The 15022-nt window shown below is 44.3% G+C and overlaps 1 protein-coding gene and 1 long non-coding RNA gene across 5 annotated transcripts in view; one reads left to right on the top strand and one right to left on the bottom strand.

Moving 5' to 3' along the window:
* The window catches only part of LOC141372988 (uncharacterized), a 72763-nt gene extending 59927 nt beyond the window's left edge, over positions 1-12836 (bottom strand). Inside the window, exons 1-2 of the long non-coding RNA XR_012378562.1 lie at positions 12740-12836; positions 3927-3981 (exon numbers count right to left, since the gene is read on the bottom strand). This is a non-coding gene — a long non-coding RNA (uncharacterized lncRNA). The remainder of the gene's footprint in view (positions 1-3926; positions 3982-12739) is intronic.
* RSPO3 (R-spondin 3) overlaps positions 12547-15022 on the top strand; it is a 90614-nt gene continuing 88138 nt past the window's right edge. For 3 of the 4 annotated variants that reach the window (XM_073893891.1, XM_073893893.1, XM_025860878.2), the window contains exon 1: positions 12547-13147. In XM_073893891.1, the coding sequence (XP_073749992.1) occupies positions 13051-13147 (97 nt within the window). In that variant the 5' untranslated portion in view covers positions 12547-13050. Of the gene's footprint in view, positions 13148-13449; positions 13543-15022 lie in introns of those variants that run through there. The other variant, XM_073893892.1, reaches the window with a different exon arrangement.

Genomic DNA, 15022 nt, shown 5'->3' on the forward strand with positions numbered 1-15022 from the left:
ACAACAGGCCCCAGTGCCTGACATAGGGCCTGGAATGTGAGCTCTCGGGAATTGCCTCTGAATAGGAATCTGAACATTGTGAGGGGGCATATGCGCGGAGTGGGTCATTCAGCTGGTCTCAAGAAAGAGGGAAGAATTTGAGCCCAAATCTTTCCTTTGAACAGTAATAACTTTAACACCTGAACTACCCTTTCCCTGTATCTCCCTCAGATTTGCTTCAAAGTCTGGCTTTCACTCAAGTCTTCAAAGACTGGTACCTTGACAGAACTGCTCATTTATCTGTAGGCTAAAGAGTAATCTTGGTGTTCTCTATTCTAAAAATAAATATGGGGGCTTCAGTTCCAAAAGCAAATGCAGAAATATTAGAACTTCCTTCTATTATATTCAGAATTCACCTGACTCTAGACTTTACAAATGCAAGTATATCAATATCAATGAAGAATTATTCAAAGAACAAAAATTAAAAGGTTTAACCCAAGAATATGAATAAATTCATAATTATTTTAAACTCTATGAAGAGTTCTTCATTGGAAAATGGTAATGATGATCCAAGTCAATGCCCAAAGACGGTACTAAAGGAATACTGAATAAATGTGAGTGAGTAAATAAATGAACAGGTGAATGAATAAGCTGTCCTGAAACTCCATTGATATGAAACAAAAGGATATGAATTTTTAAAATAGGATAGCATGAGTGATGAAACCATGTTCAGAATCCTGGTGTGGGCAAAAGTATCCTGCTAATGAAAAGGAGTAGGTTTTATTCTCAGCTCTGCCAGTATGGCCTTGGGCAAGCCATTTAAGCTTTCGGGTCTCAGTTTCCTCATATACAAAATAAAATAATATATACTAGATGATCTCTTAGAGTCCTTACAGTTCTAGAATTCTATGAATTTTAGAAGCCAAATTAAACTGAAACTTCCATTAACAATTGAAGTTTTACAAGTTTCTAGGCAAAGATTTTAGTTTGCTTTTGAAATTTCAACTCAGGGGGTGCCTGGGTGGCTCAGTTGATTGAGCGTAGGAGTCTAGATTTCAGCTCATCTCAGTGTCATGAGATGAGCCCCACCTCAGCCTCCAGGCTCAGCGGGAGTCAGCTGGAGATTCTTTCCTCTCTCCCTCTGTCCCTCCCCACCCCCACTCTGGCACTTGCTCTCTCTCTCTCTAAAAAAAAATAAATAAATCTTTTTGAAAAGAGAAATTCCAGTGCAGTACAGAAACTTTATGCTGGCATGGCTTGTATTCGTGGGAAATAAAATTTGTTCTGCAACTTTAAAAGCCCGCAAAGAATATTGGAAACTCCCTCTCCTAAAGTCTTTAAAAACTGTAGACACTTACCTCTCTCAAAGATGCTTTAAAAGTTCTCCTACCTCAAGTTTAAGTGGCAAACAGGTTTCCCTATTGTACTCCAGCTCCCACGGATTGATGGTCACAGCACAGAGCCCTGTATGTAAAGGATCCTAAAGCCCCTTAGCACTTGGTGATTCAGAGTACCACGATCACATCAGTGCTGTGCACTTCAGAGGGAAGGAACTGTGGTACCAGAATGAAACATTTGCCAAGCGTGAAGGATTAAATTAACTCCCAAACCCTTCAAGTTCTCTAAAATACGTGTATTTCAACTTGGTATTAAAGGTAATCATTCTTTAACAATGTACATAAAATAAAAGAAGCCATTCTTGTATTTAACTTTTAAATACCAATTAATTCAACAAAAGAAAATATATTTTATTCCAGGGGATTCGGATGTTCCATCTTTCAGTCAATCTCGCCCATTATCTGTACAGACCTATTGAATCTTACCCTGTAAACTATTCATTACTACCCTCTTTGTTATCTCAATGCAAATTGTCTACTTTAATTCCCTTATTTACTCACCTTCTGCATACTCATTTTGGTTTACTTACACTAGGTCCTATGCTGATGGAAAGAATCAGAATCTGACTTAAGGGTAACCTCAGAAGCCCAATAACTACGAAGTGTGTTTCTCACTCATGTAATGTGTCCAGCATAGTCAGGAGGGGCTAGGGAGTGAAAGGGCTGTTCACTGTAGTCCCACAGTGACTGAAACTGATGAAGGCTTAATTTTGTCAGTGCTTCCATGATTGTCAAAGCATTAGAAAGAGAATGTGGTAAACCTGACCTGACCCTGACTCTTAAAACTTTTTTTTTTTTACTATTTTATTTATATGAGAGAGAGAAACAGAGATAGTGAGAGAGAGCATGAGCAGAGAGGAGAGGGAGAAGCAGGCTCCCCACTGAGCAGGGAGCCCGACACGGCCTGAACCCAGCACCCTGGAATCATGACCTGAGCTGAAGGCAGATGCTTAACCGACTGAGCCACCCTGACACCCTGACTCTTAAAATTTTTATCTTCAAGTGACTTAGTATCACTTCTGCTCTCATTTCTTTCCATGTATACATTCTATGCCTAACTTTGCTGAACAACCCCATGGCTACGACACAAGGCCATGTCAGGGCCAGCATTATAGAGAAAGCTCTTTTGGTTATTTTTCACCCAGATTTGAGTGCTGCATGAGATGTCTTTGGCCTCCAAGTAAATCTGTTCTTGAACTATTATATTAGGTCTCACCATCATGGGGAGGAATTTTGTTCCTCCTCTGACCTTTGATTATAAATTCCTTATGGACATTTTGCACAAGGTCTTACGTATCCACAACAGTTCTACCCCTACTATATGAAAAGGAACATGAATGATTGTCAGTAAGAGACTGGACTGTGACTTCTTTGTCCCATTCTCCCTCCTTCTCTCTTTCAGTTCCAGAAATGTTCTCCACTCCCACTTCCTTCTGATAAGGAAATCTTTTAAGTACTGATTTCTTACTATTACTTTCAATGAAACTCTATATTTATACCTCCATACAAACTTATTACAATATTGTTGGCTATATTCCCTATGCTGTACTTTTCATTTCCATAACTTACTTATTTTGTAACTGGAAGTTTGTACCTCTTCATCGTCTTGGCCTATTTCACCCAACCCTCCCACACTTCCCCTTTAGCAACCACCAGTTTGTTCTCTGTATTTAAGAGTCTGGCTTTTTGTCTGTTCATTTGTTTTGTTTCTTAGATTTCACATATAAATGAAATCATATGGTATTTGTCTTTCTTGGTATGACTTATTTCACTTAACATAATACCCTCTGGGTCCATTCATGTTTTCACAAATGTAAGATTTCATTCTTTTCTTAAAGCTGAGTATCTATTTTATATATATGTAATATATATAAATATCTCATATCTTCTTTATCCATTCATCTATCAATGGACATATTTGTGTTGTTCCTATACCTTGACTATTGTAAATAATACTGCAGTATACATAAGGGTACATATATATTTTCAAATTAGTATTTTCATTTCCTTTGGGTAAATACCCAGTAGTGGAATTATTGGATCATATGGTATTTCCATTTTTAACTTTTTGAGGAACCTCCTATTTTTCCCACCAACAGTATACAAGAGTTCCCTCTTCTCTACATCCTTGCAAACATTTGTTATTGATACTAGTCATTCTGACTGTTGTGAGGTGATAACTCATTATGGTTCTGATGTGCATCTGTACTCAGCTACTTTTAATCTTCAGTGTATATTGTGGATAATTTTCTTGTGTCATAGGACATCCCTACTCAGGTGAATCTGCATCAGGGAATTATATATTTTTTAGAGCAATCCATTTTATATTCTAACACAATCTCCTCCTACATTAAGGAGACTGCCATGAAGTGTCTAATCTAAATTTTTATTAATGCATTATTGGGCCATTCATAGAAAAATAAGTTCATCCTTGAAACACTCCACCTCCCTTGTACTGCTGCTTTTTCTTGCAGTTTCTGTTTCTGCCCTCACTTTTCACCTCTCATAATCACTAAGCATCCTTTAGATACAAATCTCCCAAATACTCACATTTCATAATGCCCTACACAGGTCGGACCTTCTCCCCTTGTCAAATGTCAGAGATCTGTTACAAAAAAAAAAAATCTAATTAAAATAATTCACTAGTTCTGAACTTCCTTGAGAATATTTGCACTTAAAATAAATTTCTAATTGTGATAATTTCAAGTAGTGTACATAAGGATGTGCATAATTTCACCAATGAGAACTAATAGATGAAAAATACATATACACATTCATATACACAGAGGAAAGCAAGCTATATGTGTAAGTATCATTATTTGGGGGAAATATCCTCAAGTTCTTACTTACCTATTAGAAGTTAGGCTGGCCTAATTTCTAACTCTTATAGTATGATCTTTAACAAAAATGTGAAAGACCATATTTTATGTAATTTATAATGTTACTAAAAAAGCATTGATTCTTATGATTACAAATAATGAAAATTCACCTTAAAGTCATGCAAAATCAATCTATCATTTCTAAGTAAGTTAGAGAATCAATTAACAGTGAAGGAGTAAATCCATTAGTTTACTTGCCTCTTTTCTTAAACCCTGAAGGTTTATCTATTTTGTAGGGCAAAATGAGTGTATCTATTTCATTAAATCTTAGAATTATGGAATGTAACGATAGTGACTTCATGTTCATATGCACTAAAATTACAAGTCTTTCAGTCAATTTTAGTAAACCAAAGAAAGACCTCCCAGCAAGAAAGCATTTACACAGTGGCTCTTTTTAATGAGGAGACTTCTATGTTGTATTCACAAATCTTAAGTAATGCTATCTTAGCTCTTGAGACAAGAAAGAAAGGAAGGAAAATAACAGGCTGAAGTTACCTCTACATAAAGGAAGCCCTCATGACTTCCCCACAATCAGAATGCCCCAGCAATTTTTTTCTGAGTTCCAAACCATAATAGCTCTCTACTAATAGACTCAAGGCCAAAACTTTATCATAAAAGTAGTCTGGAACTTTGTACTGATTTAACAGTCTGAGGTGTCCAGACCAGAATTTAAACTTAATCCAGAGAAAGAACTAATCTAGAACCAGAACAGCATTTACAGATAGAATATATGGTAAACCTAATTTTGCTTTCTTATTTCAACTCAGTGTCAGTTTTCTGACCTGCCAAGGGGTTTGAAAGCTTGACTTTATACAAAGATCAGTAACCCATTCACCAGCTCTTGATGGGTTAAAAACAGCCAATAATTCTCATATTAAAGATAGAATTTATTGGGTAAACCGTGGAATCTGAGGTAGCCATGTAACTTGCTTTAACCAACAAAATGTAGTGGAAATGACACTGGAAGACTTCCAAAAGGCCTTGCAGTTTCCCCTTTTTATGCATCTAGAACCCAAAGAGCTCCATGCTCAGAGGATGAAAAACCACAGGAGGAGAGAGGCTTACCTTCCCTAGCATCTCAGATGAGCCCAAGCTCAGTGACTGACAGCTGAATTCAGCATATGAATGAAGTGTCTGAGCACTTCAGGGAGACAAGCAGGAGAACCAGTCAACTACAAAATTGTGAGAAGCCATGAATAGTCAATAATTTCAAGCACTAAGTTTTAAGGGTGGTTACAGCAATATGTAACAGAATAGCATCTCCCTGGAAGGAAAGTCCTTTGTTATTCTTCATTTTCTTGCAGAATACTTCTCACTGAGGCAATTGGAAAGCATGGCAAGATGGTTAGCATGCAAACGTCAGAAGCACCAGCCAATGAGAACCCTTTCTATTCCTCATAATGGTTTTAACTCCCTACATCTATCCCCACAGGCCACTATGAAATCAAAATATGTTTCTAGAAAGAAAGAATTATGTGGAAGTAAAGAAGAAAGAGAGAAGGGCAGAGCTAGGCCAGCCCTTTATCAGGACTATGTGAGCTAAGGCTAAGTTTCAGAGCAGGGATCTTCTAATGTGGAGAGGGAAAGACAGCCAAATGGATGAGGCTTAGCAAGAGACTTCTGGGTGAGGTTGGGGTCATAAAAAACTGGGGAGAACAAGTTGGAAAGGAATTGTAGAATGTGTGGGGAATGGTGAAGCATGGGGCTGGAGTCAGAGAACGAGAGCAACGCTGACCTTCATTTCTTTGTTACTCTAAGTACATTCAAACACTTGTAGAAAATAGGAGAAATGAAGTGTCATTTTTCTCACATGAGAAGAATCTACCCACAGTGTATCTAAAATAAACTAGTCAAATCATTAACCTACATAGACCCCCGCACATGTATCAGCCATTAACAACACTCCCACATGGTCAATACTGAGCCACATTGAATTGCTGGGGGAGTAGGAGGTCTGATACCACTCCTGGGGTATGGCTGCCTCCCTAGTAAGCAGGCAGCCGACTGTGACCACTGACCTCCAGAAAATAAGACAGAAGAACTTATACCTCCACCTCTGAATCAGTACCAACCTAAAGCAAAGGAAGGAATCCTTCCTTATCCACATTAAGATTCACCATCAAGTCTTTTAAATGCTGTACATCTTAGACACAGAGTTTATCTCTACCCCCCACCCCAAGCTTTGTTTCTCTTTCCTCTTCCCATAACATACCACATAGTCTTTATCACATAGCATTTATTTCATGTAAGTGTCAATGATTTCTGTGCCTGCCTCCTCACTGATGGTGTTCTCCTTGAGGGCAAGGCCCTAGTCTTCATAGTTTTGTATCTCTAGAAGCTACCATGGTGTTTGCTACACGGTCAGTAAATGCTGAAGTAAGAGTAATCAACTGACCAAAAGTGGCTACTCATGTAGTTACTACTCAGTAGTAACAAATGTAAACCATAAATGAGAGGTAGTTATAGGGATGGAGAAAAGCATTTTATTTTTTAACATAGATGCTTTAAAGAGATGTTTCCTAAAGCCTCTTGTTGAATATGCCCATAATGCCTCTACATGCCATTTTATTTCTGTCATAAACTGTAATACTGCTTTTAACCAGAACACCAACACAAACTATAAAGTCATCTCTTCAGTATTCTTGTCTTAAGGACCATAAATAAAACTCTGCTTCTTTGTCTAGCCTGGAGACACCCATAGCAGGCAGCATCAACAAACATTTGTGGGATGAATGGACGACTGATTTACATTAGCTGTTACCCTTTACTACCCTTTCCAATAAGGTACCCTTACTTACCTATGGAGTGTTCAAGACTGGTTTTAGATCTAGCAGGAAAAAAATAAATAAATAAAAAGCAACTTAATCAAAACAGCCTTACAATCAATGTCATTCATCTTTTGCTGATGCTGTGTGCTGCCTTGCTCCTTCCTTTCCTGTTTCTCACCTTATTTCTAATGCCTGGCTACAATTTTGAACATGAGCTTTGCTCTGCTCCTTGCCATTCTGATTCTAGTTATTCACTCTGGTTTAGCCCATGGCCTTACTCAGATGTCTGTGTTATGCCATCCTCCTTACTTGATAAGTATTCCTGGCTGAAACCCTCCAGCCTTCCCTGATCATCCTCCCCCCTTCACCCAACTCAGTTTTAATCAAGGTGCACCCTCTGGAGAGGCCAGATAACATGAAAAAAAAAAAATCACTGGCTTTTAATCAGCTTTCAAGCCCCAGCTCTGATACTTATGTGTCACTTAAAGACCCAGCAAGAATTTTTGGAAGGTACTTTTACAAAAGGACTATTTATAATAGTGCAGAGTTAAGGGATGCAACAGGAGATGTTGAGGAACCCAGGCACTAGCATTTCTACTCCTAGGCCTAAAGAGGCAGGGTGAGTAGATGGTGTTATCAAAACCTGGTTGAGAGCTAGAGCCAGGGAATAGGGCTGCTTAACAAAGCTATAGTCACCCTGAGGAATACATCAATTTCCAGAGTAACGCCAAAGCAGGGAGGGAGCAGAATCACTCTTTCTTGAATGCTCCCATTGCTGTCGCCATTGACTGAACCTAACCAGAAAGCAGAGGAAGAAAGCTCTGATGACTGGTCCATAGAAGTCAACATCCTGGGGTCAGGGAAGACAGAGAAAATAGATGTTGGGGTAATATAAAATCACAAGAATAGTTTCTATATAAGTTTAGGTAAGTGACTTTACCTCGTTGGCTTTAGTTGTCTCCTCTATGAAACAAGTGTTTTGAGGCTGTTTTGAGATAATACATGCAAAAACAACTATAAAAGAATGCTCATTAAAATTATCCCTCACCTAGTCTTGCATGCTCCATCTTATAGTACTTTTATCTCTTTGACAGTAACCCCTCCACCTAAAGCTGTGACCACAGCCACTTAAACCTCACTGTTGACTTTCTGAAGAGTTTCCTGAGACAAAAGAGCCATGGATATAAACCCTCATCCGAAGATATGGATAGAAAAAAGAAAGGAATAACACAAAATAAAAAGGAAAGTCCTCATTCAATGAAATCCCTGTTCCCTTCTCACCTAGGATTCCTGAAAACAGGAACTGAGACTGAGTGGTATCTGTGGGAAGTTCATAAGTCTTTTTTCCTACCCACCCCAGGTGTCTGCCCTGGGTTTAAAATCTGTTCTTCCTTATCCCAAAGTCTAGAGACATCTAGAGAGATTAAACTGTTCTGGACATATTGTGCTAGGCCAGAGTCATCTAGGATTCTAAGGGATTAGGCATTTCCGGAAAATCAACAAGTTTGTGAGATTTCTAAATCTGGGCCTATTCAATTAAACACAATTCTGTAAGTAAAAGCTGTGTTGTTACATAACTAGAAATAGCATTGACATTTGCAATTACAAGTATGCTTCTCTTTTTTGGATATGTTGCCATTATTTTCAGAGCTAAAAGGCACTCTGGAGATCATCTAGTTGAATTTTCTCATTTTTCAGACGAAGAACTCTGAAACACAATGACAAATACAGAACAAGAACTTCACCTTGGTCCCTAGGTTACTAGTCAATCGTCTTACTGCAACACTTAGCCTCTTTATATTAAAGCTCTATAATCAAAAATTTCTGAGGTATTAAATTCTTTATATTAAATAATACCAGATATTCACTTTTAAATGAGCCCTGCAATTAGCTTATTTGTGAAAGAGAAAAGTTTTTAAAAATAGGCACACCAGACAGTGCTCACCACAATTTTATAAGTGTCCCATAACTTCATCTGGGAGGAAGAACATTCTTTCTTGTTGACAGAAAGTAATCCATCATGGCTCTTGACTTTCTCATTTTCTTAATGCTATATAACCATTTAATCATTTTTTAAAATTGCTATAATAATTCTGTCTCCTTTATTTCTCACTCTAAAAATAGTAGCTGTCCTTCATCTGCTAATTTCAATGGCTTTTAAATATTGCTGTCTGTTCTATATTTCAAGGATGACATCTAGCTGCGTCAGTTACATAGACCCCGCCAGCAATACCCTGTTTGACTTACTCAGATGCCTCCAGATCTGAGTAACTAGAGAGTTGAGCATTTTCAGGATCTGCATGTTAGCTCTGTGGTATAATGACTGATGTCAGCCTGAACTTTGCCAAATATCTCTCATCACTACTAGTTATATCCCATTCCAAACGATTGGGCTTGCTCTCTCTTTCTGGAGCACACCCCCTTTCACATATTTGAGTATGGATTCAACAATATGACAATCATTTTCTTTCCTTAAAGTGCCATTCCTGCAATGGACAAAAATAACTTGTTACTGTTGTCACTGCCTGGTGGGGGGGAGGTGGTAAAGGGGAGATGAGAAGTTGTAGTAACTAGTTTGAATGTGTTTAAGCCCCCATCTTTATCTAAAACTATTCTGTTCTCCTGGCCCAACTTTCTTAAATTCCTGGTTATTCAAACTCCCTGGGATTTTAATGTTTTCTGGAGAAAAACAACAAGCAAATGTTGACTTGTATGCTGAGCCTATGGTTTTTAATTTGCTTTAGGCTTGGGCCCTGGAATCCATTGGCAGCCACAGGCTTCTATGAGTGTTGTTTTATTGATTAAAAATTTAAAAAGGTACTATGGTGCACAAAAATAGGGCATGGCATGCTTTCCATAAGCTGCTAGAACAGTTGAGGGAATGGACAACTCAGCCAGGCAAGTAAACACACATTTAATAGTATGGCAACATGGATCAGGAAAAAGTTATTCTAAAGCATAGCGTCAAGAGAGAAAGAATACACTCTCCATTTATTTAATGTTTTCCTTATGTTTCCTCAGAACAGTGCTTATTCCTTGACAAGCTTTTCCTGCATACTGCATCTAGTACTTCTTTCCTGGGATGGCTCAAGAGCTGCAGCTTCTCACTCTGCTTGTTTATTTATTTACACTGTCATTCCTATTCTCATCCAAACTAACATATGTCTGCACAATACAGAGTGAAAAGTAAATGTCTGTCTTCATGTTTATTTCCCTGAAGTTGTTCACTAAATTGCTTTTTTTACATCCCTTTTGCAATCTCATCCCATCCGGCTCAAGTATCCCGGATTAGAAAGGCAGTCTCTGGAGTCCTTTTCAAAGGGAGCCTCCCACAGCCTTTAAATCCCCCACATTTTATGGTGCAGATATTCAGGATCTGAGGTATTAAGTAAGAAGGAAAGCAATGCTGACTGGGACGGGCATAGAAAAATAGAGTAGCTCCTTTTTTGGATAATCATTATTGGAATCGTCCTGTTATCTCTAACTTTTCTGGTTCAAACGGATAAACCCAGTCATTTGCAACTGGACATTATGCAACAGATAAAGACGGGGAGTGTGTTTGTGTGTGTGTGTGCCTGCAATGTACAGAAAATAGCATTCTACCACAGAGAAAGAATTGCAAATGGGAATTCTTAAAGATAAGCCAAAAATCATAACCTTACTGGGGTTGTTGTCTTTCCCATAATATAAAATCTAAAGAAAACTACTCTTACCTTCAAAATTCCAGTACAGGTAAGCAAAGTAATTAATAATTTAATTAAGGAATTATCAAGGAAAGGCCAGACTCTCAGATTCTAATTTTTAGCACTTTAACAAGAATGTATATTTCATGTTCCTTTCCTTTTGCTTCCAGGCCATTTCATCTCCTCAATCCTCTCTTCTGGGCTGTATAACAACCACACCATTGAAGACTTTAGAGAAATGCAACAATTTGAAGTATTGCAAGCTTGCAAAATGGGATGGTTAGGAGCGGTAACTTTTTTATCCCCCTCACTTATAAACACATAAATAGAAGGCAATCCAGTTTAGGGATTATAAATGAAGGAAAAAGAAAGAAATACAAATCTTACTTGATTTCCAGCAAGGCTTTGGCTATCTTCTAAACCTAAATTATTTGAGCAAAAGAATTAGCAAGGTGTTTCTGAATCAGGGACTTTTTCAAAGTGACCTCTCGGAGGCTGTGTAAAACTGTAACGCTATAATGTAGAGTGCTTCGAATATTGTTAAATACAACTACCTATTAGTTTATATTAAAAAAACTTTGGGGGCTTGTGACTCAAATAATACTTCTTCAGTAACTTCTGGAAGCTCATCGACTTGTGCTACTGGAGGAAAGAGGTGGGAAGCTTAACCATTGACTAGTAACAGCCAGGGTGTACACCGCTCAGAAATGCCGGCCCTGGGTTCTCCCATCCCTGGGTGGACCAGCGGACTTTATTTTCCGCTGCCATGGGGCCCTTACCTACGCTGGGAACAGAGGAAGTAGTGGACCCTCCCCTCCTCCCCTAAGACTGGGAAAGATCTTTCTGAATATCATTCCCTCTTCCCTAGACGAGAAACCAAATTGCACAACAGATCTTCTCAAGATTGGGAGACAGAGGGTGAGAGAGCGCGCGCGCCAAGCGAGGGCAATCAGACTAAGGAGAGAACTGCCTGAGGGGTGGAGGAATCTCCCGGAGCCGCAGCAAAGGCTCAGTTTGGAAGAAAGCGGCAGTACAACTGCATTTCCAAAGGGACCGTCCTGAACGCACACACCGCTGAGTCCTTCCCACTCGGGGCAGGTAACCCGCGGGCGAAGTGACCGTCTGTGCCCACTGAGCTCCTCCGGACCAGCCGCCCGGCACCCAACTGCAGCTACCTTTATTGAAAGGAAGAAAGAAAGGGAGCAAAGCAACGGAGGGGTGCTCAAGAAAACTGGAAAGGAGTCCGCAGACAGAAACCCCCCAGCGATCTGCCTAGGTGGCGAGGGGCGAGCTGCCCTGGGGCCGGTCGTGGCGCGCCGGCGTGGGGGGTGGAGGCTCGAGGTAGCAGTGGCGCTCCGCGGGGAGAGCCTGGTGCGCCCAGCCTGAGGCGGTGGAGACCAGCCGGGCTCAGAAGTGGGGGGTGGGGGTCTCGCGCCCGCCGGGACCTTCGGCCTCAACACTCCCGGCGCGAGCGCGCCCACCTCTCCCCGCGAGAGCTGCCTTCTGAGGGGCTCTTCTCGCCGCGCTGTGCCTCCCCCACTCCCCCCGGCTCGCGTTCTCCTTCTTTGCAGTGTCCAGAGATGCTCCGTCGCAGACCCGGGACCCCTTAGGCGCCTCTTCCCGTCCCTCTGCCAAATCGCAACGCCTGTACTTTTCCAGCTCCCTCTTTCCTTCTTGAAATTGAAAGTTATTGAGGTCGCTCAGGGTTGTTGCTCCAGCAGTTTCCTTCCCCGCCCCCGAGCTCCCCCGCCCCCCGCAGCCATCCCCCCTTCCCCCTCCCTCGTCCCGTCCTTCCCTCCCTCCCTCCCTCCCTCCCTCCCTCCACCACTGGAGCGGCTCCTACTCGCGAACAGCAGAAGCAGCTCGGGGTCTCTCCGCCGCCCCTTGGCCATGGCCGCGGTGCCGACGGCGCCCGCTCCCCTACGATCCCCGGGCCCCCGCCGCTGTCGCCGCAGCCGCCGCCACCTCTGAGCCCCAGGAGCCGCCGCCGCCGCTACCCGCCCGCCCGGATCCCGCCCGCCGCCGCGCCTCACCATGCTACCTGCGGCCGCCCCGGCGAGGCCGCTCGCTGCTCGTGGAACCCTCGCTCGCGGTGTTGACAGCCACCCTTGCGGAGCCGCCGCGGTTCAGGGCTCGGACAATTTGAAAGTACAATAGTTGGTTTCCCTGCACCCGACCCGCTTCGTTTGCCATCCCAGCACGCCTATCGGATCTGACTGGAGAAGTTGTCCGCAGCTTGCGGTCTCCCTCCCTATACGCCTAACACCTACCTATACTTCTAAAACATTTATTATAATTAACAAAAGAAAAAGGAGAAAAGGAAGGGAAACATTACTGGGTTACTATGCACTTGCGACTGATTTCTTGGTTTTTTATCATTTTGAACTTTATGGAATACATCGGCAGCCAAAACGCCTCCCGGGGAAGGCGCCAGCGAAGAAGTAAGTGCAGGGTTTTTTACACGTTTGCTCCCTCCCGCCGCGTTCACCTGTCGGGTCCCTTTGCGTGTCCGGAGTCGGTTCCCAGCGTCAGCGGTCCTCCCGCCCTGCACCCCACGCCTCCGAGGGGAGGTAATAGTTCAGGCTCCGGTATTGACGGCGTCCTTCACGCCTTCCTCCACGCGCCCCTCTCTTGCTCCGCATCCTCGCGGGTGCCAAAGCGGGAGGACTGGGCGTTAACGTGGCTCCCGCCCCCTTGTGACTTCAGGTTCGAGGAAGAGTTTGGGTTTTCTTTAGACAAGCTCTAGGTATTTGTGCTTTCCTTCCGTGACTGGGACGGGGGCCTGGAGCCCCTGGCATCCTAGACACCCAGCCCGCGAGATGTCCCTGACCACTGAGTAAGCGCCGGGGCGGGGAGGTGGGGGGGGGGAGGTGCGGCCGCGGCGCCGAGTCACCTCGCTCGGGTTGCGAATTGCTCGCGGGCCAGCCGGGGAGCCAGGGAGCGAGCGCCTGCGCGGCCGCCCCCCGCAACCACGCACGAATGGAGCAGAAAGGCACGCGGGGCGCTCAAGGTTCGGGTGTCTACGCGCTTGCAGAGCCGCTCGCGATCCCACTCCGGGGAGGGTCTAAGGACTGCCGAGCCCGCCGCTGGGAGCCTGAGCTGCCGCCTTTCCAGTTACGATCTTGCCTGTCACGCGTGAGCGCTTGTACCGTTTCAGGCTCTTTCAGGGGTCCCCTGGAGCAGACACACACAGAGGGTGGGGTTCCCCTCAGGACTCAGGCTCCCCATCTCACTGCCCCTTATCCTGACTCCTGTCACTTGGAAGGTTGGCTTGTGAAGTCGTCTCAAAACAGTGCCCTCGCTGGGACTGAACGGGTGGGTACCCCAGGGAACCCTCAACCCGGGTTGGTCTGTCTGAAAGGTGGCGTCTTCCAGAGATGAGGAGACAGGCGCGAGAATGGCACCTCTCCCTGCTCCCGGGTAGCCTGGCGCGTTGGCCCTCTGGCGTCTGTGCCCGCGTGGGGAGTCCATTCGCGAATAGCAGGGCTGCGGGCGACCCCGGCTCCAGCGCGGGGGACGCTGGCGGGGTCACGGAGGGAAAACCCTTCCCGGAGCTCGCGGGGCGCGGAGAACGAGGCCACTGCCGTGGCGCCTCAGACCGCCGCCGCCGGGGAGCCAGTGACGCTTGGCGGCGACGGGTCCCGCGCGCGGACCCCCTCTCGGAGCGCCGGCCAGCGAAGGCCCTCGGGGCGGGCGCGGGTGCAGCTGCGGGGACACAGCCCGGGCTTGTGTGAGGTGGAGATCTAGTGATCGCTTCTCTGACGCTGTTTGTCTCCGCCCTGTCCCTGGACGTGAGGGTCCCCTGAAAGCTCCCTTTGTGCCACTAGCCTCGGGCAGACAAGGTCTGATTCACCTGAAAATTGCCTTTAAAAATCGTAGCTGGGCCCAAGCGCCAGGGGCTCCGGCTAGGTCTCACCACCTCTGGGACCGCGTAGCAAGGGGCAGGAGGGCCCAAGCTAAACATGTCGGGGCACCCGATTTACTCTTCTTGGCCTCTGCACGGTTTGTGTTCTTCGTAACTCCTCCGTCCACCCTTTCACTCAAGCCGCGCGGCCGCCTCACCGAAGGAGCGGCCTGGGGCTTGAGCCTTGCCCTTGCGCCCTGGTGGTCCCTGTCTCCTCGCCTTGCCGGTCCGCCGACACTTCATCTCAGGTGGGTGGGGCGACGGGTGCCGGGGCCAAGGGCAGTCTCTTGCTTTACATTGCTCTGACCCACTACTTCCCTCACCCCACCGAGGACCCCAGGGTCTGAAGCTACACAAGTGCTGGGGCGGGACAGGGTCCTGAGCATCAGTGTAGAGGTGCCTCCGATTGCAG

The sequence above is a fragment of the Callorhinus ursinus genome, unplaced genomic scaffold (genome assembly GCF_003265705.2).
Source record: "Callorhinus ursinus isolate GAN/ISIS: 27379988/994484 unplaced genomic scaffold, GSC_fseal_2.0 scaffold6, whole genome shotgun sequence".
Taxonomy (NCBI): Eukaryota; Metazoa; Chordata; class Mammalia; order Carnivora; family Otariidae; genus Callorhinus; species Callorhinus ursinus.